Source organism: Carcharodon carcharias, chromosome 1 (assembly GCF_017639515.1).
Source record: "Carcharodon carcharias isolate sCarCar2 chromosome 1, sCarCar2.pri, whole genome shotgun sequence".
In the NCBI taxonomy this organism is placed as follows: Eukaryota; Metazoa; Chordata; class Chondrichthyes; order Lamniformes; family Lamnidae; genus Carcharodon; species Carcharodon carcharias.
In genome coordinates this window covers 273,435,658-273,459,246 of record NC_054467.1, presented here as the reverse complement: position 1 = coordinate 273,459,246, position 23,589 = coordinate 273,435,658, and the positions used below count along the sequence as shown (strand labels likewise).

The 23,589-nt window shown below is 48.9% G+C and overlaps 1 protein-coding gene across 3 annotated transcripts in view; it reads right to left on the bottom strand.

Moving 5' to 3' along the window:
- Positions 1–23,589, bottom strand: part of LOC121281698 (rho-related BTB domain-containing protein 2-like) — a 443,351-nt gene that overhangs the window by 10,638 nt on the left and 409,124 nt on the right. Inside the window, exons 8-9 of one of the 3 annotated variants that reach the window (XM_041194627.1) lie at positions 13,124–13,212; positions 1,936–2,041 (exon numbers count right to left, since the gene is read on the bottom strand). In XM_041194627.1, coding sequence (XP_041050561.1) covers positions 1,936–2,041; positions 13,124–13,212 — 195 coding nt within the window. The remainder of the gene's footprint in view (positions 1–1,935; positions 2,042–13,123; positions 13,213–23,589) is intronic. The other 2 variants (XM_041194631.1, XM_041194629.1) reach the window with 2 other exon arrangements.

Sequence of the window (23,589 nt, the reverse complement as noted above, 5' to 3'; positions counted from 1 at the left end):
GACTAGACAGGCACCACACTACAGGTCGCTTATAGTCATTCTACATGTTGTTGATGAAAACTGCATGGAGCCTCACAGGCCTGTTGAGAGAAGCCAGTCTCACCTTCTGCATAGGAACAATACCCATCCTCTCCAACCAACTCTGCTCCTTGTTCTGGGACGGTATCCTCAATTCCAGGGTTTCCCACCAGTCTGGGATCTTTCCCTTTTGCTATTGGTGATCTTGTCCTGCATAAGGACAGATGGTTGGACTGAGTAATGATGTTGACAGAGCAGTACAGAAACATGTAATGCCTGCTGTGCGTGCAGAGACCTCCCCAGCAACAGAAGATGCTGCTTGTGCAGGATTGTACATGAGATGGTGATCTTAAAGTGACTGTCAGACAAGCACTGCTGATGTCCTCTGTGCTGATAGTATGTGACATCCCTGTCGACTCTGACTCGTGCCCTTATGAGAGTTTGAAGTGGAGCGAGGAGAAGGTTCACTTACCTTAGTGCAGTGGACCAGATCATTCATTCTCTTCCTACACTGCAGGGTGGTCCTTTTCTGTTGCTCACAGGCACTGGCCTCCTGACCATCCTCCTCCCAGGCCAGTATGGTAAGGTGCGAGGACCTCCTCCTCCCACCCCTCGGAAAGGGGATCTTCTACTGTTCCGAGACAACCTGGAGGTGAATCTCCAGGGAGGCCGCACTGAACTGTGAAGTGCAGGGTTTTACTCCGGTGGTCAACCTGCTAATTTACAGTGCAAGGCCACCCCCGCCATGCAGTGAGTGCCATTTAAATAGGGACGAAGCCCTTCGCATTCCACAATGAGAGTCAACGAGCTCCTCGCTGATGCATAATTAATGATGTGGAAAGTGGAAAATTGGGCATGACAATCGGTCTTGTCACCCAGCGGGAATCACACCGACATTCCCACCTAACACATCCATCCTGTCACCCAGCGGGAATCACACCGACATTCCCACCTAACACATCCATCCTGTCACCCAGCGGGAATCACACCAACTTTCCCACCTAACACATCCATCCGGTCACCCAGCGGGAATCACACCGACATTCCCACCTAACACATCCATCCTACCACCCAGCAGGAATCACACCGACATTCCCACCTAACACATCTATCCTGTCACCCAGCGGGAATCACACTGACATTCCCACCTAACACATCCATCCTGTCACCCAGCGGGAATCACACCGACATTCCCACCTAACACATCCATCCTGTCACCCAGCAGGATTCACACTGACATTCCCACCTAACACATCCATCATACCACCCAGCGGGATTCACACCGACTTTCCCACCTAACACATCCATCCTACCACCCAGCGGGAATCACGCCGACATTCCCACCTAACACATCCATCCTGTCACCCAGCGGGAATCACACCGACATTCCCACCTACGACATCCATCCTGTCACCCAGCGGGAATCACACCGACTTTCCCACCTAACACATCCATCCTGTCACCCAGCGGGAATCACACCGACATTCCCACCTAACACATCCATCCTGTCACCCAGCGGGAATCACACTGACATTCCCACCTAACACATCCATCCTACCACCCAGCGGGAATCACACCGACTTTCCCGCCTTGCACCACACTAATTCCGCCCGTGGAGAGACATAAGGAAACGGACACAGAGGGAGAAAGAAACAGAAGGAGAAACACAGAGAAAGAAACAGGAGGGAGAGATAGAGAGAGAAACAGAGGGAGAGACACAGAAAGAGAAAGAGAGAGCAAGACAGAGAAAGGTCAAGCGAGAGAGGGACAAAGAGAGATGGTCAGAGCTAAAGAACAAGCACCCGCAGGTCAGGACAATCTTCCAGCTGTAAAGTGTTTGTGATGGTGTTGGGTGATCTGTAAGTTATTGAATGCTGGAGCTGTGTGTCAGGAGGGGCAACCCAAGACTTGGTATACCTGCAGACATGTGCCTCATCTCCTTTGGAAACTTGCTGCAGATACTGTTGTAGTTGGTACAGATGTGATGGAGACACCAATCAGCAAGCTGTTTAGCACTGTGCAACTAAAGGAAAAAGATGTCAATGAAATGCTCAAACAATGAAGCCAGGACAGAAGAGTCATACAGACTCGAAACTTTAACTCTGTTTCTCCCTCCACAGATGCTGTCAGACCTGATGAGTTTTTCCAGCATCTTCTCTTTTTTATTTCAGATCTCCAGCATCTGTAGTATTTTGCTTTTGTTATAGCAGACATAAGAGTCTAGACACCAGACCAGAGCGATCAGACAGCACACACAAATGGTGTGAACATCAGCTCCCTCCTCTCCAGTCCCTCCAATCCCCTGCCCCTTATAACACCCACCCCCTCCAGCCCCCCCTCCCCCGCCCCCTCCAGCCCCCCCCCTCCCCCGCCCCCTCCAGCCCCCCCTCCCCCGCCCCCTCCAGCCCCCCTCCCCCCTCCCCCTCCAGCCCCCTCACCCTCCATTTTGGGATGACCACGTTTTTTCACATCCTGACATTGGCCTTGGTCAAGCACTTTCTGATCCATTCTCAGATTAACCCTAAACCATCTAACTGAGTTTCAATAACTGTTCCTGTGGAACTTGATCAAAAACCTTTTACAAGTGGAGCTATATAGTGTCACAGCAAATCTGAAAGAAAAACAGAAAATGCTGGAAATAGTCAGCAGATTAGAGAGTTTCTGTGGCCGAGAGAAACAGAGTTAATGCTTCAGGTTGATGACCTTTCATCAGGAACTGGGAAAAGTTAAAGATGTAACAGGTTTGAAGTTAGCTAAAGAGCGGAGGATGGAAATAGAAGAAAAGAAGAGGTCAATGATGGGGTAAAGACAGGAGAGAATAAATGACAAAAGCTTTAGTGGTGCTGGGCCAAAGGGAGTGCTCATGGGGCAAGTACAGAAACAAGGAGGTGAGAATGAGAGAACAACAAACAGCTGCTGTCCAAAAGCAAAATCAAGAAAAAAAACTAGACTAAGACTGAAACATACAAAGATACCAACTGGAAACAGGACTTGGCCAGTAGCAGCAGGAAAGCTGCAATGGGAAAAGAAGCAAAATGGAGGCACAGGTTATGGTGTGAAATTGAGTCAATGTTGAATCCGGAAAGGCTGTGGATGACTTCATCAAAAGATGAGGTGCTGTTCCTCGAACTTGTGTTGAGCATACATCATGTTGACCTCTCTGCCCTCAGCTGCTCTAGTGATTCATTCAAGCTCCCCACTGGTGAGACAGGCCGGGATAGACAGGCCGGGATAGACAGGCCGGGATAGACAGGCCGGGATGGACAGGCCGGGATAGACAGGCCGGGATAGACAGGCCGGGATGGACAGGCCGGGATAGACAGGCCGGGATAGACAGGCCGGGATAGACAGATTTTTGATGTCAGGGAATTAAGGGATATGGAGAGCGGGCGGGAAAACGGAGTTGAAGCCCCGGATTGACCATGATCGTATTGAAAGGTGGAGCAGGTTCGATGCGCCACGTGGTCTACTCCTGCTCCTATTTCTTGTGTCCTTGAGGGTAGCGCAGTGGATGTTGCGTATATGGACTTACAAAGACATTTGACCAATAAACGTGTCAGCCAAATCGAAGCCCATAGAATGAAAGAAGTCGGGTTAGTGGACACAGGAACAGGGCTAAGGGAAAGAGAGCCGAGGGTAGTAATCAACAGCTGTTTCTCAGGCTGAAGAGAAATAAACAGTAGGGTTCCCAGGGGTCATTTTAGGACTACTGTTCTTCTTGGTCTATATTAACGACCTAGACTTGGGTGCAAAGGGCACAATTTCAAAGCTTGCAGATGACACAAAACATGGAAGTTTTTTTTTTATACGTTCATGTGATGTGGGTGTCGCTGGTTAGGCCAACATTTATTCCCCATCTCTAATTGCCTAAGTGTGAAGTGATTCATTGCGGTAGGAAGAGAGGCTATATAAAATAAAGAGTACAACTCGAAAAGAGACGTGGGTGTATATGTGTACAAATGGGGGAGATAGCAAGTAAAGAAAATGCAGTGTTCATGTCACTGGACTATAGTAATCCCGAGTCCCAGGCTATGGGGACATGGGTTCAAATCCCATCACGGCAGCTGGTGGGATTTAAATTCAATTGATAAATCTGGAACTGAAAGCTAGTCTCAGTGATGAGGAGCATATAAACGAGGAGTCAGCACCTCGAGCCTGCCCCACCATTCAGTAAGGTCAGGGCTGATCTGATTGTAATCTCCTCTCCTCATTCCTGCCTACCCCTGATAACCTTTCACCCCCTTACAACCACCAAAATGTTATGGCGTGGAAAGAGGACATTCAGCCCATCATCTCTGTGCTGGCCAGAAAAAGACAGAAAAGAAACTAGCCGCTCATTTTAATCCCACTTTCCAGCACCTGGTCTATACCCTTGCAGGTTACAGTGCTGATCAAGAATCTATCTAGCTCTGCCTTAATGATATTCAGGGACTCTGCCTCAACCACCTTTTCAGGAAGAGAGTTCCAGAGACTCATGTCCCTCTGAGAAAAAGATTCTCTTCATCTCTGTCCTAAATTAACAACATCTTATTTTTAAACAGTGACCCCTAGTTCTAGATTCTCCCAGAAGAGGAAACATCCTCTGCGCATCCACCCTGTCAACACCCCTCAGGATCTTAAAGATTTCAATAAAATCACCCCTCACTCTTCTAAACTCCAGTGGATACAAGCCAAGTCTGTCCAACCTTTCCTCACAAGACAACCCACTCATTCCAGGTATTAGACTGATGAACACAACCAGCAGATCAGATCTAAGCTCTGCAGTCCTGCCACATCCAGTTGTGAATGGTGGTGGACAATTAAACAACTCACTGGAGGAGGAGGCTCCACAAATATCCCCATCCTCAATGATGGGGAAGCCCAGCACATCAGTGCAAAAGACAAGGCTGAAGAATTTACTACAATCTTCAGCCAGAAGTGCCGAGTGGATGATCCATCTCAGCCTCCTCTGGAGGCCCCGAGCATCACAGATGCCAGTCTTCAGCCAATTTGATTCACTCCACGTGATATCAAGAAACGGCTGAAGGCACTGGATATCGCAAAGCCTATGGGCCCTGACAGTATTCCGGTAATAATAATGAAGACTTGTGCTCCAGAACTTGCCGTGCCCCCAGCCAATCTGTTCCAGTACAGCTACAACACTGGCATCTACCCGGCTATGTGGAAAATTGTCCAGGTACGTCCTGTACACAAAAAGCAGGACAAATCCAACCTGGCCAATTACTGCCCCATCAGTCTACTCTCCATCATCAGTAAAGTAATGGAAGGGGTCATCAAGAGTGCTAACAAGTGGCACTTGCTTAGCAATAACCTGCTCACTGATGCCCAGTTTGGGTTCCGCCAGGGCCACTCAGCTCCTGACCTCATTACAGCTTTGGTTCAAACATGGACAAAAGAGCTGAACTCCTGAGGTGAGGTGAGAGTGACTGTCCTTGACATCAAGGCAGCATTTGACTGAGTGTGGCATCAAGGAGCCCGAGTAAAACTGGAGTCAATGGGAATCAGGGGGAAAACTCTCCACTGGTTGGAGTCATACCCAGCACAAAGAAAGATGTTGTGATTGTTGAAGGTCAGTCATCTCAGCTCCAGGACATCACTGCAGGAGTTCCTCAGGGTAGTGTCCTCGGCCCAACCATCTTCAGCTGCTTCATCAATGACCTTCCTTCCATCATAAGGTCAGAAGCGGGGATGTTCGCTGATGATTGCACAATGTTCAGCACCATTCATGACTCCTCAGATACTGAAGCAGTCCATGTCTAAATGTAGCAGGACCTGGACAATATCCAGGCTTGAGCTGACAAGTGGCAAGTAACATTCACACAATGTGTCAGGCAATGACCATCTCCAACAAGAGAGAACCTAACCATCACCCCTTGATGTTCAATGGCATTACCATCACTGAATCCGATTATCAGGGCCGTAGCCTTTGCAGTATCCAGTGCCTTCAGCCGTTTCTTGATATCATGTGGAGTGAATTGAATTGGCTGAAGACTGGCATCTGCGATGCTGGAGACCTCCAGAGGAGGCCGAGATGGATTATCCATCCGGCACTTCTGGCTGAAGATTGTAGCAAATGCTTCAGCCTTATCTGAGAGAAAACCTTTTCACACAGTGAGTGGTTTGGGTCTGGAATGCATTGCATGGGAGTGTGGCAGAGCCAGGTTTAATCAAGGCATTCAAGAGGACATTAGATGATTATTTGAATAGAAACAATGTGTAGGGATATGGGGAAAAGGCAGGGCAATGGCACTAGGTCATAATGCGCATTTGGAGAGCTGGTGCAGACATGATGGGTCAAATGGCCACCCTCTGTGTCGTTAAAATTCTGTGATTCTGAGACTAAAACAGCACCCGGCCAGAACACAAACATAAGCCACACCAGGGAAAAAGACAGACAAACAACACCCGGCCAGAACACAGACATAAGCTACACCAGGGAAAAAGACAGACAAATTGCACCCGGCCAGAACACAGCCTGACATCTCCAGTGTTATGGAACAGAGACTCAAACTACACCCAATCCCACTAATGACTTTTCCCCCCTACAATTCTTCATCTCCATCCAAACCGATTCTACATCCTGATCTCCTGAACCAAGGTCATCTCTAACTATTGCACCAGTGCCCTCTTTGATTAACAGTGCTACCCCTCCACTTTTACCAAGCTCCTTATTCTTCTTGAATGTCATGTACCCCTTAATACTAAGGACCTAATCATTGTCGTCCTGCAGCCACGTCTCCGTAATTGCTTTCAGATCCTATTTATCTACTTCAATGTGGGCCATCAATTCTTTTACTTTATTATGAATGCTACGTGCATTCAGATACAGAGCCTTTAGTTCCGTCTTTTTGTTAACTTTGTAACATCTAGTCTTGACTATTGATGTATTCTTAGGTTTTTTTCTCTGTCCATTCCTGCCATTCTCTGACCCTCATTTCTCATATTACTATTTTGCTCTCCTGTCTTGATTCTACACCTTGAATTGCTACCTCTACCCAAGCTTGATCCCTCACCCCTCTTGTCTAGTTTAAAGCCCTCTCTACTTCCCTAGTTATGCGATTTGCGAGGACACCCATCCCAGCACGGTTCAGGTGTAAACTGTCCCAACGTTACAGCCCCCACTTTGCCCAGTACTGATGTCAGTGCCCCACAAACAAGAACCCACTTCTCCCACACCAGACTCTGAGCCACACATTTATCTCTAATCTTATTACCCTGTGCTAATTTGCACGTGGCACAGGTAATAATCCAGAGATCATTACCTCTGAGGTTCTGCTACTTAATTTGGTACCTAGCTCCTCATACTGACTTTGCAGAACCTCTTTCCTCATTCTACCTATGTCATTGGTATCTACATGGACCATGACAACTGGATCCTCCCCCTCCCACTGCAAGTTCCTCTCCAGCCCTGAGCTGATGTCCTGAACCCTGACACCAGGCAGGCAACACAGCAGTCTGGACACTTGCTTGTTGCTGCAGAGAACAGTGTCAATCCCCTCACTATACTGTCCTATACTGCCACTACATTCCTTTTTGCTCCCCCTGGTTGAACAGCTTCCTGTATCACAGTGTCATGGCCAGCCAGCTCCTCCACCTTGCAGACCTCGCTTTCATCCAGACAGGTTGTGAGCACCTCAAACCTGTTTGACAACTGCAAAGTCTGAGGCTCCTCCACTACTGTCTGCTCGGTCCCATTACCTGCCTCACTGACAGTCACATCCCCCGTCCCTCACTGCTGGCCAAAACAGATGACCCTCTTCTAAGAGGTGTGACTGTCTTCTGGAACAAAGTATCCAGGTATTTCTCCCCCTCCCTTATGCTGCGCAGTGTCTGCATTTTGGCTTCCAGATCAATCATCCTGATCCGGAATTCCTTAAGCTGCTTACACTTCCTGCAGACGTGTTTGTCATGGATTTCATTGGTATCCAAAAGACCCCACATTCCACAGCTGCAACATCACACCTGTCCAGCCATTTTAACTTATGTTATTTAGTTAATTTACTTTAATTACTTTCTTCCTATGTATGCTGCAATTTACTGTGTTTATTGAGAGCTAATACCACTGACAAAGGGTATATGCTTCTTAACTACAAAGGTGCGTGTTTTAGATGTTTGTTTAAATTACTTTATTTTATTGCTTTTTTATCTTTATTGTTTGATTTTAATTGTAAAGTTTTAGTTCGTTTTCTTTATAGATCTACCTGAACTCACCTGTCCTAAGCTGGGTTCTCACACACTGTCCCTTAGACTGAGCATGTACTGGCCAATCAACTGACACCCAGCCGGAACACAGTCTCAAACTACATTCGGCCGGAACACAGACTCAAACTACACCCAGCCGGAACACAGACTCAAACTACACTCAGCCGGAACACAGACTCAAACTACACTCAGCCGGAACACAGACTCAAACTACACCCAGCCGGAACACAGTCTCAAACTACATTCGGCCGGAACACAGACTCAAACTACACTCAGCCGGAACACAGACTCAAACTACACCCAGCCGGAACACAGACTCAAACTACACCCGGCCGGAACACAGACTCAAACTACATTCGGCCGGAACACAGACTCAAACTACACTTGGCCGGAACACAGACTCAAACTACACCCAGCCGGAACACAGTCTCAAACTACATTCAGCCGGAACACAGACTCAAACTACATTCGGCCGGAACACAGACTCAAACTACACTCGGCCGGAACACAGACTCAAACTACACTCAGCCGGAACACAGACTCAAACTGCACCTGGCCGGAACACAGACTCAAACTACACTCAGCCGGAACACAGACTCAAACTACACCCGGCCGGAACACAGACTCAAACTACACCCGGCCGGAACACAGTCTCAAACTACATTCGGCCGGAACACAGACTCAAACTACACTTGGCCGGAACACAGACTCAAACTACACCCGGCCGGAACACAGTCTCAAACTACATTCAGCTGGAACACAGACTCAAACTACACCCGGCCGGAACACAGACTCAAACTACATTCGGCCGGAACACAGACTCAAACTACACCCGGCCGGAATACAGACTCAAACTACACCCGGCCGGAACAGACTCAAACTACACCCAGCCGGAACACAGTCTCAAACTACATTCGGCCGGAACACAGACTCAAACTACACCCAGCCGGAACACAGACTCAAACTACATTCGGCCGGAACACAGACTCAAACTACACCCGGCCGGAATACAGACTCAAACTACACCCGGCCGGAACACAGACTCAAACTACACCCAGCCGGAACACAGTCTCAAACTACATTCGGCCGGAACACAGACTCAAACTACACCCAGCCGGAACACAGACTCAAACTACACTTGGCCAGAACACAGACTCAAACTACACTTGGCCGGAACACAGACTCAAACTACACCCGGCTGGAACACAAACTCAAACTACATTCGGCCGGAACACAGACTCAAACTATACTCGGCCGGAACACAGACTCAAACTACACTCAGCCGGAACACAGACTCAAACTACATTCGGCCGGAACACAGACTCAAACTACACCCGGCCGGAACAGAGACTCAAACTACATTCGGCCGGAACACAGACTCAACCTACACTCAGCCGGAACACAGACTCAAGCTACACTCAGCCGGAACACAGACTCAACCTACACTCAGCCGGAACACAGACTCAAGCTACACTCAGCCGGAACACAGACTCAAACTACAATCAGCCGGAACACAGACTCAAACTACACTCAGCCGGAACACAGACTCAAACTACACCCGGCCGGAACACAGACTCAAACTACACTCAGCCGGAACACAGACTCAAACTACACTCAGCCGGAACACAGACTCAAACTACGCCCGGCTGGAACACAGGCTCAAACTACACTCAGCCGGAACACAGGCTTACACTACACATGGCCGGAACACAGGCTCAAATCACACCACATCAAAAGTAATTGCGGAAAATAAAAGCTCATGGTGTAGGGGGTAACATATTGACATGGATAGAAGATTGGCTGGCGAACAGGAAGCAGAGGGTTGGCATAAATGGATGTTTTTCAGATTGGCAAGATGTAGCGAGTGCTGTGCCACAGGGATCAGTGCTGGAGCCTCAACTGTTCATAATTTATATGAATGAATTTGATGAAGGGACTGAATGGATGGTTGCCAAATTTGCTGATAACATAAAGATAGGTAGAAAAGTAAAGTTGTGATGAGGACAGAGCTATGGATCTCACAACAAGCGGGGCCAGAACCTTGGGGGCTGAAACACAGGCCACACCACACCGGAACACAGGCTCAGACTACAACCCGCCGGTACACAGTCTCAGACTACACCCTGCTGCCAGAACACAGGCTCAGACTACACCCCACCCACCGGAACACAGGCTCAGACTACACCCCACCCACCGGAGCACAGGCTCAGACTACACCCCACCCACCGGAACACAGGCTCAGACTACACCCCACCCACCGGAACACAGGCTCAGACTACACCCCGCCCACCGGAGCACAGGCTCAGACTACACCCCGCCCACCGGAACACAGGCTCAGACTACACCCCGCCCACCGGAACACAGACTCAAACTACACTCAGCCGGAACACAGACTCAAACTACACCCGGCCGGAACACAGACTCAAACTACACCCGGCCGGAACACAGTCTCAAACTACATTCGGCCGGAACACAGACTCAAACTACACTTGGCCGGAACACAGACTCAAACTACACCCGGCCGGAACACAGTCTCAAACTACATTCAGCTGGAACACAGACTCAAACTACACCCGGCCGGAACACAGACTCAAACTACATTCGGCCGGAACACAGACTCAAACTACACCCGGCCGGAATACAGACTCAAACTACACCCGGCCGGAACACAGACTCAAACTACACCCAGCCGGAACACAGTCTCAAACTACATTCGGCCGGAACACAGACTCAAACTACACCCAGCCGGAACACAGACTCAAACTACATTCGGCCAGAACACAGACTCAAACTACACCCGGCCGGAATACAGACTCAAACTACACCCGGCCGGAACACAGACTCAAACTACACCCAGCCGGAACACAGTCTCAAACTACATTCGGCCGGAACACAGACTCAAACTACACCCAGCCGGAACACAGACTCAAACTACACTTGGCCAGAACACAGACTCAAACTACACTTGGCCGGAACACAGACTCAAACTACACCCGGCTGGAACACAAACTCAAACTACATTCGGCCGGAACACAGACTCAAACTATACTCGGCCGGAACACAGACTCAAACTACACTCAGCCGGAACACAGACTCAAACTACATTCGGCCGGAACACAGACTCAAACTACACCCGGCCGGAACAGAGACTCAAACTACATTCGGCCGGAACACAGACTCAAACTACACTCAGCCGGAACACAGACTCAAGCTACACTCAGCCGGAACACAGACTCAACCTACACTCAGCCGGAACACAGACTCAAGCTACACTCAGCCGGAACACAGACTCAAACTACAATCAGCCGGAACACAGACTCAAACTACACTCAGCCGGAACACAGACTCAAACTACACCCGGCCGGAACACAGACTCAAACTACACTCAGCCGGAACACAGACTCAAACTACGCCCGGCTGGAACACAGGCTCAAACTACACTCAGCCGGAACACAGGCTTACACTACACATGGCCGGAACACAGGCTCAAATCACACCACATCAAAAGTAATTGCGGAAAATAAAAGCTCATGGTGTAGGGGGTAACATATTGACATGGATAGAAGATTGGCTGGCGAACAGGAAGCAGAGGGTTGGCATAAATGGATGTTTTTCAGATTGGCAAGATGTAGCGAGTGCTGTGCCACAGGGATCAGTGCTGGAGCCTCAACTGTTCATAATTTATATGAATGAATTTGATGAAGGGACTGAATGGATGGTTGCCAAATTTGCTGATAACATAAAGATAGGTAGAAAAGTAAAGTTGTGATGAGGACAGAGCTATGGATCTCACAACAAGCGGGGCCAGAACCTTGGGGGCTGAAACACAGGCCACACCACACCGGAACACAGGCTCAGACTACAACCCGCCGGTACACAGTCTCAGACTACACCCTGCTGCCAGAACACAGGCTCAGACTACACCCCACCCACCGGAACACAGGCTCAGACTACACCCCACCCACCGGAGCACAGGCTCAGACTACACCCCACCCACCGGAACACAGGCTCAGACTACACCCCACCCACCGGAACACAGGCTCAGACTACACCCCGCCCACCGGAGCACAGGCTCAGACTACACCCCGCCCACCAGAACACAGGCTCAGACTACACCCCGCCCACCGGAACACAGGCTCAGACTACACCCCACCCACCGGAACACAGGCTCAGACTACACCCCGCCTACAGGAACACAGGCTCAGACTACACCCTGCCCACAGGAACACAGGCTCAGACTACACACTGGCTACAGGAACACAGGTTCAGACTACACCCCACCCGCAGGAACACAGGCTTGGACTACACACCACCCACCAGAACACAGGCTCAGGCTACACCCCACCCGCTGGAACACAGGCTCACACTACACCCCGCCCACAGGAACACAGACTCAGACCACACCCCGCTCGCCGGAACACAGGCTCAGGCTACACCCCACCCGCTGGAACACAGGCTCACACTACACCCCGCCCTCCAGAACACAGGCTCAGACTACACCCCGCTCGCCGGAACACAGGCTCAGACTACACCCCACCCACCGGAACACAGGCTCAGACTACACCCCGCTCGCCGGAACACAGGTTCAGACTACACCCCACCCACCGGAACACAGGCTCAGACTACACCCCGCTCGCCGGAACACAGGCTCAGACTACACCCCGCCCACAGGAACACAGGCTCAGACTACACCCCGCCCGCTGGAACACAGGCTCAGGCTACACCCCACCCGCCTGAACACAGGCTCAGACTACATCAGTCTGAAACACAAAGGGTCCTTCCTCTGGAGCGTGGACTCGGGTCAGACTCCTGGGAATTCACTCGTGCAGTCGTGAAGGATTGGCAGGAGACTCCCACTAGTCTTCAAGGTAAGAATCCGTGTTCCTGAATTGTGCCTACATACCTGGGCCTTATCAAGGTACTGTAAGACAAAGCCATCGATGTCAACCCCCTGCTTGGACATCTGCACAAGATCCTCTACAACAAACCGCTCTAGAAGGGCCAGAAACACAGAGGACAATCAGTGAGATGACACAGGAGATCTTCAGTGCCTCAACAAAACAATGGGATATTATTGGAATTCATGTGGCCACACCTGTCACCGTCACAAGTTCCACACTTAGACCCTGCTCCTCCCTCCTTACTCAGGGGGACTCTGCCCCTTCATCTGTCAATCTCAGGCCCCTTCCTCTACCCTGTCAATCACTGACATACCCCGCCACTTCCTCTGTCAATCACTGACATACCCCGCCCTTTCCCCTGTCAATCACTGACATACCCCGCCCTTTCCCCTGTCAATCACTGACATACCCCGCCATTTCCCCTGTCAATCACTAACAGGCCCGGCCCTTTCCCGTCAATCACTGACATACCCCGCCCTTTCCCGTCAATCACTGAAAGACCCTGCCCTTTCCCGTCAATCACTGACATACCCCGCCCTTTCCCCTGTCAATCACTGACAGGCCCTGCCCTTTCAAGTCAATCACTGACAGGCCCCGCCCTTTCCCGTCAATCACTGAAAGACCCTGCCCTTTCCCGTCAATCACTAACAGGTCCCGCCCTTTCCCCTGTCAATCACTGACATGCCCTGCCCTTTCCCCTGTCAATCACTGATAGACCCCGCCCTTTGCAAAATCAATCAGACAGACCCCGCCCTTTCCCCTGTCAATCACCTGTACTGTGGCTCTGAATCAGTGTTTAGAACAAAGAACAAAGAACAAAGAACAAAGAAAAGTACAGCACAGGAACAGTCCCTTCGGCCCTCCAAGCCTGCGCTGATCATATTGCCTGTCAAACTAAAACATTTTGCACTTCCGGGGTCCGTATCCCTCTATTCCCATCCTATTCATGTATTTGTCAAGCTGCCTCTTAAACACCACTATCGTACCTGCTTCCACCACCTCCTCTCGCAGTGAATTCCAGACACTCACTACCCTCTGTGTAAAAAACTTACCCCACACATCTCCTCTATAGCTTTCTCCTCGCACCTTAAATCTATGTCCCCTAGTAATTGACTCTTCCACCCTGGGAAAAAGCTTCTATCTACTCTGTCCATGCCAATCACAAATTTGTAAACTTCTATCAAGTCGCCCCTCAATCTCTGTCATTCTAGTGAGAACAATCCAAGTTTCTCCAACCTCTCCTCATAGCTAATAACCTCCAGACCAGGTAGCATCCTGATAAACCTCCTCTGCACCTTCTCCAATGCCTCCATATCCTTCTGGTAATGTGGCGACCAGAATTGTACGCAATATTCCAAGTGTGGCCTAACCAAGGTTCTATACAGCTGCAGCATGACTTCCCAGCTTTTATACTCAATACCCCTGCCAATGAAGGCAAGCATGCTATATGCCTTCCTGACTACCTTATCCACCTGCGTTGCCACTTTGTGACCTGTGGACCTGTACACCCAGATCCCTCTGCCCATCGATGCACTTAAGGGTTCTGCCATTTACTGTATAATTCCTGCCTGTATTAGACCTTCCAAAATGCATTACCTTGCATTTGTCCGGATTAAACTCCATCTGTCGTTTCTCCGCCCAAGTCTCCAACCGATCTATATCCCATTGTATCCTTTGACAATCCTTTTCACTATCAGCAACTCCTCCAACCTTAGTGTCGTCTGCAAACTTACTAATTAGCCCAGTTACATTTTCCTCCAAATCATTTATGTATACCACAAACAGCAAAGGTCCCAGCACTGATCCCTGCGGAACACCACTAGTCACAGCTCTCCATTCAGAAAAGCACCCTTCCACTACTGCCCTCTGTCTTCTATGACCAAGCCAATTCTGTATCCATCTTGCCAGCTCACCTCTGATCCCGTGCGACTTTACCTTCTGTACCAGTCTGCCATGAGGGACCTCGTCAAAGGCCTTAGTGAAATCCATGTAGATAACATCCACTGCCCTTCCATAGTCAATAATCTTTGTCACTTCCTCGAAAAGCTCGATCAAGTTACTGAGACACGACCTCCCCTTCACAAAACCATGCTGCCTCTCACTAATACACCCATTTGCTTCCAAATGGTAGTAAATCCTGTCATGAAGAATCTTCTCCAATAATTTCCCTACCACTGACGTAAGGCTCACCAGCCTATAATTTCCTGGATTATCCCTGCTACCCTTCTTAAACAATGGAACAACATTGGCCATTCTCCAGTCCTCTGAGACCTCACCCATAGCCAGTGAGGATACAAAGATTTCTGTCAAGGCCCTAGCAATCTCCTCCCTTGCCTCCCTCAGTACTCTGGGGTGGGTCCCATCTGGCCCTGGGGACCTATCCACCTTAATATTCTTCAACACACCTAACACCTCGTCTTTTTTGATCTCAACATGATCCAGGCTATCTATACACTCCTCCCTAGGCAAATCGACCGCTAAGTCCTTCTCTTTGGTGAATACCGATGAGAAGTATTCATTTAGCATCTCTCCCATTTCATCTGGCTCCACACACAGATTCCCACCTCTGTCCCTGAGTGGGCCTACCCTTTCCCTGGCTACCCTCTTGCTTTTTACATATGTATAAAAGGCCTTGGGATTTTCCTTAACCCTGGTTGCCAGTGACTTTTCATGACGCCTTTTAGTCCTCCTGACTCCTTGCTTAAGTTTCTTCCTACTTTCTTTATATTCTCCACGGGCTTCATCTGTTCCCAGTCTTTTAGCCCTTACAAATGCTTCCCTTTTCTTTTTGACTAATCTCACAATATCCTTCATTATCCAAGGTTCCTGAAACTTGCCATGCTTATCCTTCATCCTAGCAGGAACATGCTGGTCCTTAATTCTTATCAACTGACGTTTGAAAGCCCCCTACATGTCAGTTATTGATTTGCCCTCAAACATCCACCTCCAGTCTAGATTCCTCAGTTCCTGCCTAATATTGTTATAATTAGCCTCCCCGCAATTAAGCACCTTAACCCGAGGACTCCTGTTATCCTTATCCACCAGTACCTTGAAACTTACTGAATTATGGTCACTTTTCCTGAAATGCTCCCCTACTGAAACTTCGGCCACCTGGCCGGGTTCATTCCCTAATACCAGATCCAGTATTGCCCCTTCCCTCGTTGGATTATCTACATATTGTCTCAGGAAGCCCTCCTGGATACACCTTACAAATTCTGCACCATCCAAACCCCTAGCGCTAAGTGATTCCCAAACAATATAGAGAAAGTTAAAATCACCCACCACAACAAGCCTATTGCTTTTACATCTTTCCAAAATCTGCCTACATAACTGTTCCTCAATCTCCTGCCAGCAATTGGGAGGCCTATACCCCCAACATTGTGACTGCACCCTTCCTATTCCGGAGCCCAACCCATATTGTCTCGCTGCATGAGCCCTCTGAGGTGTCCTCCTGTCGTACAGCGGTGATAGTCTCCTTAACCAGCAGTGCAACTCCCACCTCTTCTACATCCCTCTCTATCCTGCCTGAAACATCTAAATCCTGGAACGTTTATCTGCCAATCCTGTCCATCAATCAACCAAGTCTCTGAAATAGCAATAACCCTTTCCCGGTACTGAGTGTCCGCGTCGGTGTTTCCCTGTACTGAGTGTCTGAGTCTGTGTTTTCCTGTACTGAGTGTCTGAGTCGGTGTTTCCCTGTACTGAGTGTCTGAGTCTGTGTTTCCCTGTACTGAGTGTCTGAGTCTGTGTTTCCCTGTACTGAGTGTCTGAGTCTGTATTACCTGTACTGAGTGTCTGAGTCTGTGTTTCCCTGTACTGAGTGTCTGAGTCTGTGTTTCCCTGTACTGAGTGTCTGAGTCTGTGTTTCCCTGTACTGAGTGTCTGAGTCTGTGTTTACTTGTACTGAGTGTCTGAGTCTGTGTTTCCCTGTACTGAGTGTCTGAGTCTGTGTTAACTTTTACTGAGTGTCTGAGACTGTATTTACTTGTACTGAGTGTCTGAGTCTGTGTTTCCCTGTACTGAGTGTCTGAGTCTGTGTTTCACTGTACTGAGTGTCTGAGTCTGTGTTTACTTGTACTGAGTGTCTGAGTCTGTGTTTCCTTGTACTGAGTGTCTGAGTCTGTGTTTCCCTGTACTGAGTGTCTGAGTCTGTGTTTCCCTGTACTGAGTGTCTGAGTCTGTGTTTCCATGCACTGAGTGTCTGAGTCTGTGTTTACTTGTACTGAGTGTCTGAGTCGGTGTTTCCCTGTACTGAGTGTCTGAGTCTGTGTTTACTTGTACTGAGTGTCTGAGTCTGTGTTTCCCTGTACTGAGTGTCTGAGTCTGTGTTTCCCTGTACTGAGTGTCTGAGTCTGTGTATCCCTGTACTGAGTGTCTGAGTCTGTGTTTCCCTGTACTGAGTGTCTGAGTCTGTGTATCCCTGTACTGAGTGTCTGAGTCTGTGTTAACTTTTACTGAGTGTCTGAGTCTGTGTTTCCCTATACTGAGTGCCTGAGTCTGTGTTTACTTGTACTGAGCGTCTGAGTCTGTGTTTCCCTGTACTGAGTGTCTGAGTCGGTGTTTACTTGTACTGAGTGTCTGAGTCTGTGTTTCCCTGTACTGAGTGTCTGAGTCTGTGTTTACTTGTACTGAGTGTCTGAGTCTGTGTTTCCCTGTACTGAGTGTCTGAGTCTGTGTTTACTTGTACTGAGTGTCTGAGTCTGTGTTTCCCTGTACTGAGTGACTGAGTCTGTGTTTACTTGTACTGAGTGACTGAGTCCGTGTTTCCCTGTACTGAGCGTCTGAGTCTGTGTTTACTTGTACTGAGTGTCTGAGTCGGTGTTTCCCTGTACTGAGTGTCTGAGTCGGTGTTTCCCTGTACTGAGTGTCTGAGACTGTGTTTACTTGTAATAAGTATCTGAGTCTGCTTTTCCCTGTACTGAGTGTCTGAGTCGGTGCTTCCCTGTACTGAGTGTCTGAGTCTGTGTATCCCTGTACTGAGTGTCTGAGTCTGTGTATCCCTGTACTGAGTGTCTGAGTCTGTGTTTCCCTGTACTGAGTATCTGAGTCTGTGTGTCCCTGTACTGAGTGTCTGAGTCTGTGTTTACTCGTACTGAGTGTCTGAGTCGGTGTTTCCCTGTACTGAGTGTCTGAGTCTGTGTTTACTAGTACTAAGTATCTGAGTCTGTGTTTCCCTGTACTGAGTGTCTGAGTCGGTGTTAACCTGTACTGAGTGTCTGAGTCTGTGTATCCCTGTACTGAGTGTCTGAGTCTGTATATCCCTGTACTGAGTGTCTGAGTCTGTGTTTCCCTGTACTGAGTATCTGAGTCTGTGTGTCCCTGTACTGAGTGTCTGAGTCTGTGTTTACTCGTACTGAGTGTCTGAGTCGGTGTTTCCCTGCACTGAGTGTCTGAGTCTGTGTTTACTTGTACTAAGTGTCTGAGTCTGTGTTTCCCTGTACTGAGTGTCTGAGTCGGTGTTTCCCTGTACTGAGTGTCTGAGTCTGTGTATCCCTGTACTGAGTGTCTGAGTCTGTGTATCCCTGTACTGAGTGTCTGAGTCTGTGTTTCCCTGTACTGAGTGTCTGAGTCTGTGTTTCCCTGTACTGAGTGTCTGAGTCTGTGTTTCCCTGTACTGAGTGTCTGAGTCTGTGTTTCCCTGTACTGAGTGTCTGAGTCTGTGTTTCCCTGTACTGAGTGTCTGAGTCTGTGTTTCCCTGTACTGAGTGTCTGAGTCTGTGTTTCCCTGTACTGAGTGTCTGAGTCTGTGTTTCCCTGTACTGAGTGTCTGAGTCTGTGTTTCCCTGTACTGAGTGTCTGAGTCTGTGTTTCCCTGTACTGAGTGTCTGAGTCTGTGTTTCCCTGTACTGAGTGTCTGAGTCTGTGTTTCCCTGTACTGAGTGTCTGAGTCTGTGTTTCCCTGTACTGAGTGTCTGAGTCTGTGTTTCCCTGTACTGAGTGTCTGAGTCTGTGTTTCCCTGTACTGAGTGTCTGAGTCTGTGTTTCCCTGTACTGAGTGTCTGAGTCTGTGTTTCCCTGTACTGAGTGTCTGAGTCTGTGTTTCCCTGTACTGAGTGTCTGAGTCTGTGTTTCCCTGTACTGAGTGTCTGAGTCTGTGTTTCCCTGTACTGAGTGTCTGAGTCTGTGTTTCCCTGTACTGAGTGTCTGAGTCTGTGTTTCCCTGTACTGAGTGTCTGAGTCTGTGTTTCCCTGTACTGAGTGTCTGAGTCTGTGTTTCCCTGTACTGAGTGTCTGAGTCTGTGTTTCCCTGTACTGAGTGTCTGAGTCTGTGTTTCCCTGTACTGAGTGTCTGAGTCTGTGTTTCCCTGTACTGAGTGTCTGAGTCTGTGTTTCCCTGTACTGAGTGTCTGAGTCTGTGTTTCCCTGTACTGAGTGTCTGAGTCTGTGTTTCCCTGTACTGAGTGTCTGAGTCTGTGTTTCCCTGTACTGAGTGTCTGAGTCTGTGTTTCCCTGTACTGAGTGTCTGAGTCTGTGTTTCCCTGTACTGAGTGTCTGAGTCTGTGTTTCCCTGTACTGAGTGTCTGAGTCTGTGTTTCCCTGTACTGAGTGTCTGAGTCTGTGTTTCCCTGTACTGAGTGTCTGAGTCTGTGTTTCCCTGTACTGAGTGTCTGAGTCTGTGTTTCCCTGTACTGAGTGTCTGAGTCTGTGTTTCCCTGTACTGAGTGTCTGAGTCTGTGTTTCCCTGTACTGAGTGTCTGAGTCTGTGTTTCCCTGTACTGAGTGTCTGAGTCTGTGTTTCCCTGTACTGAGTGTCTGAGTCTGTGTTTCCCTGTACTGAGTGTCTGAGTCTGTGTTTCCCTGTACTGAGTGTCTGAGTCTGTGTTTCCCTGTACTGAGTGTCTGAGTCTGTGTTTCCCTGTACTGAGTGTCTGAGTCTGTGTTTCCCTGTACTGAGTGTCTGAGTCTGTGTTTCCTTGTACTGAGTGTCTGAGTCTGTGTTTCCCTGTACTGAGTGTCTGAGTCTGTGTTTCCCTGTACTGAGTGTCTGAGTCTGTGTTTCCCTGTACTGAGTGTCTGAGTCTGTGTTATCCTGTACTGAGTGTCTGAGTCTGTGTTTCCCTGTACTGAGTGTCTGAGTCTGTGTTTGCCTGTACTGAGTGTCTGAGTCTGTGTTTCCCTGTACTGAGTGTCTGAGTCTGTGTTTCCCTGTACTGAGTGTCTGAGTCTGTGTTTCCCTGTACTGAGTGTCTGAGTCTGTGTTTCCCTGTACTGAGTGTCTGAGTCTGTGTTTCCCTGTACTGAGTGTCTGAGTCTGTGTTTCCCTGTACTGAGTGTCTGAGTCTGTGTTTCCCTGTACTGAGTGTCTGAGTCTGTGTTTCCCTGTACTGAGTGTCTGAGTCTGTGTTTCCCTGTACTGAGTGTCTGAGTCTGTGTTTCCCTGTACTGAGTGTCTGAGTCTGTGTTTCCCTGTACTGAGTGTCTGAGTCTGTGTTTCCCTGTACTGAGTGTCTGAGTCTGTGTTTCCCTGTACTGAGTGTCTGAGTCTGTGTTTCCCTGTACTGAGTGTCTGAGTCTGTGTTTCCCTGTACTGAGTGTCTGAGTCTGTGTTTCCCTGTACTGAGTGTCTGAGTCTGTGTTTCCCTGTACTGAGTGTCTGAGTCTGTGTTTCCCTGTACTGAGTGTCTGAGTCTGTGTTTCCCTGTACTGAGTGTCTGAGTCTGTGTTTCCCTGTACTGAGTGTCTGAGTCTGTGTTTCCCTGTACTGAGTGTCTGAGTCTGTGTTTCCCTGTACTGAGTGTCTGAGTCTGTGTTTCCCTGTACTGAGTGTCTGAGTCTGTGTTTCCCTGTACTGAGTGTCTGAGTCTGTGTTTCCCTGTACTGAGTGTCTGAGTCTGTGTTTCCCTGTACTGAGTGTCTGAGTCTGTGTTTCCCTGTACTGAGTGTCTGAGTCTGTGTTTCCCTGTACTGAGTGTCTGAGTCTGTGTTTCCCTGTACTGAGTGTCTGAGTCTGTGTTTCCCTGTACTGAGTGTCTGAGTCTGTGTTTCCCTGTACTGAGTGTCTGAGTCTGTGTTTCCCTGTACTGAGTGTCTGAGTCTGTGTTTCCCTGTACTGAGTGTCTGAGTCTGTGTTTCCCTGTACTGAGTGTCTGAGTCTGTGTTTCCCTGTACTGAGTGTCTGAGTCTGTGTTTCCCTGTACTGAGTGTCTGAGTCTGTGTTTCCCTGTACTGAGTGTCTGAGTCTGTGTTTCCCTGTACTGAGTGTCTGAGTCTGTGTTTCCCTGTACTGAGTGTCTGAGTCTGTGTTTCCCTGTACTGAGTGTCTGAGTCTGTGTTTCCCTGTACTGAGTGTCTGAGTCTGTGTTTCCCTGTACTGAGTGTCTGAGTCTGTGTTTCCCTGTACTGAGTGTCTGAGTCTGTGTTTCCCTGTACTGAGTGTCTGAGTCTGTGTTTCCCTGTACTGAGTGTCTGAGTCTGTGTTTCCCTGTACTGAGTGTCTGAGTCTGTGTTTCCCTGTACTGAGTGTCTGAGTCTGTGTTTCCCTGTACTGAGTGTCTGAGTCTGTGTTTCCCTGTACTGAGTGTCTGAGTCTGTGTTTCCCTGTACTGAGTGTCTGAGTCTGTGTTTCCCTGTACTGAGTGTCTGAGTCTGTGTTTCCCTGTACTGAGTGTCTGAGTCTGTGTTTCCCTGTACTGAGTGTCTGAGTCTGTGTTTCCCTGTACTGAGTGTCTGAGTCTGTGTTTCCCTGTACTGAGTGTCTGAGTCTGTGTTTCCCTGTACTGAGTGTCTGAGTCTGTGTTTCCCTGTACTGAGTGTCTGAGTCTGTGTTTCCCTGTACTGAGTGTCTGAGTCTGTGTTTCCCTGTACTGAGTGTCTGAGTCTGTGTTTCCCTGTACTGAGTGTCTGAGTCTGTGTTTCCCTGTACTGAGTGTCTGAGTCTGTGTTTCCCTGTACTGAGTGTCTGAGTCTGTGTTTCCCTGTACTGAGTGTCTGAGTCTGTGTTTCCCTGTACTGAGTGTCTGAGTCTGTGTTTCCCTGTACTGAGTGTCTGAGTCTGTGTTTCCCTGTACTGAGTGTCTGAGTCTGTGTTTCCCTGTACTGAGTGTCTGAGTCTGTGTTTCCCTGTACTGAGTGTCTGAGTCTGTGTTTCCCTGTACTGAGTGTCTGAGTCTGTGTTTCCCTGTACTGAGTGTCTGAGTCTGTGTTTCCCTGTACTGAGTGTCTGAGTCTGTGTTTCCCTGTACTGAGTGTCTGAGTCTGTGTTTCCCTGTACTGAGTGTCTGAGTCTGTGTTTCCCTGTACTGAGTGTCTGAGTCTGTGTTTCCCTGTACTGAGTGTCTGAGTCTGTGTTTCCCTGTACTGAGTGTCTGAGTCTGTGTTTCCCTGTACTGAGTGTCTGAGTCTGTGTTTCCCTGTACTGAGTGTCTGAGTCTGTGTTTCCCTGTACTGAGTGTCTGAGTCTGTGTTTCCCTGTACTGAGTGTCTGAGTCTGTGTTTCCCTGTACTGAGTGTCTGAGTCTGTGTTTCCCTGTACTGAGTGTCTGAGTCTGTGTTTCCCTGTACTGAGTGTCTGAGTCTGTGTTTCCCTGTACTGAGTGTCTGAGTCTGTGTTTCCCTGTACTGAGTGTCTGAGTCTGTGTTTCCCTGTACTGAGTGTCTGAGTCTGTGTTTCCCTGTACTGAGTGTCTGAGTCTGTGTTTCCCTGTACTGAGTGTCTGAGTCTGTGTTTCCCTGTACTGAGTGTCTGAGTCTGTGTTTCCCTGTACTGAGTGTCTGAGTCTGTGTTTCCCTGTACTGAGTGTCTGAGTCTGTGTTTCCCTGTACTGAGTGTCTGAGTCTGTGTTTCCCTGTACTGAGTGTCTGAGTCTGTGTTTCCCTGTACTGAGTGTCTGAGTCTGTGTTTCCCTGTACTGAGTGTCTGAGTCTGTGTTTCCCTGTACTGAGTGTCTGAGTCTGTGTTTCCCTGTACTGAGTGTCTGAGTCTGTGTTTCCCTGTACTGAGTGTCTGAGTCTGTGTTTCCCTGTACTGAGTGTCTGAGTCTGTGTTTCCCTGTACTGAGTGTCTGAGTCTGTGTTTCCCTGTACTGAGTGTCTGAGTCTGTGTTTCCCTGTACTGAGTGTCTGAGTCTGTGTTTCCCTGTACTGAGTGTCTGAGTCTGTGTTTCCCTGTACTGAGTGTCTGAGTCTGTGTTTCCCTGTACTGAGTGTCTGAGTCTGTGTTTCCCTGTACTGAGTGTCTGAGTCTGTGTTTCCCTGTACTGAGTGTCTGAGTCTGTGTTTCCCTGTACTGAGTGTCTGAGTCTGTGTTTCCCTGTACTGAGTGTCTGAGTCTGTGTTTCCCTGTACTGAGTGTCTGAGTCTGTGTTTCCCTGTACTGAGTGTCTGAGTCTGTGTTTCCCTGTACTGAGTGTCTGAGTCTGTGTTTCCCTGTACTGAGTGTCTGAGTCTGTGTTTCCCTGTACTGAGTGTCTGAGTCTGTGTTTCCCTGTACTGAGTGTCTGAGTCTGTGTTTCCCTGTACTGAGTGTCTG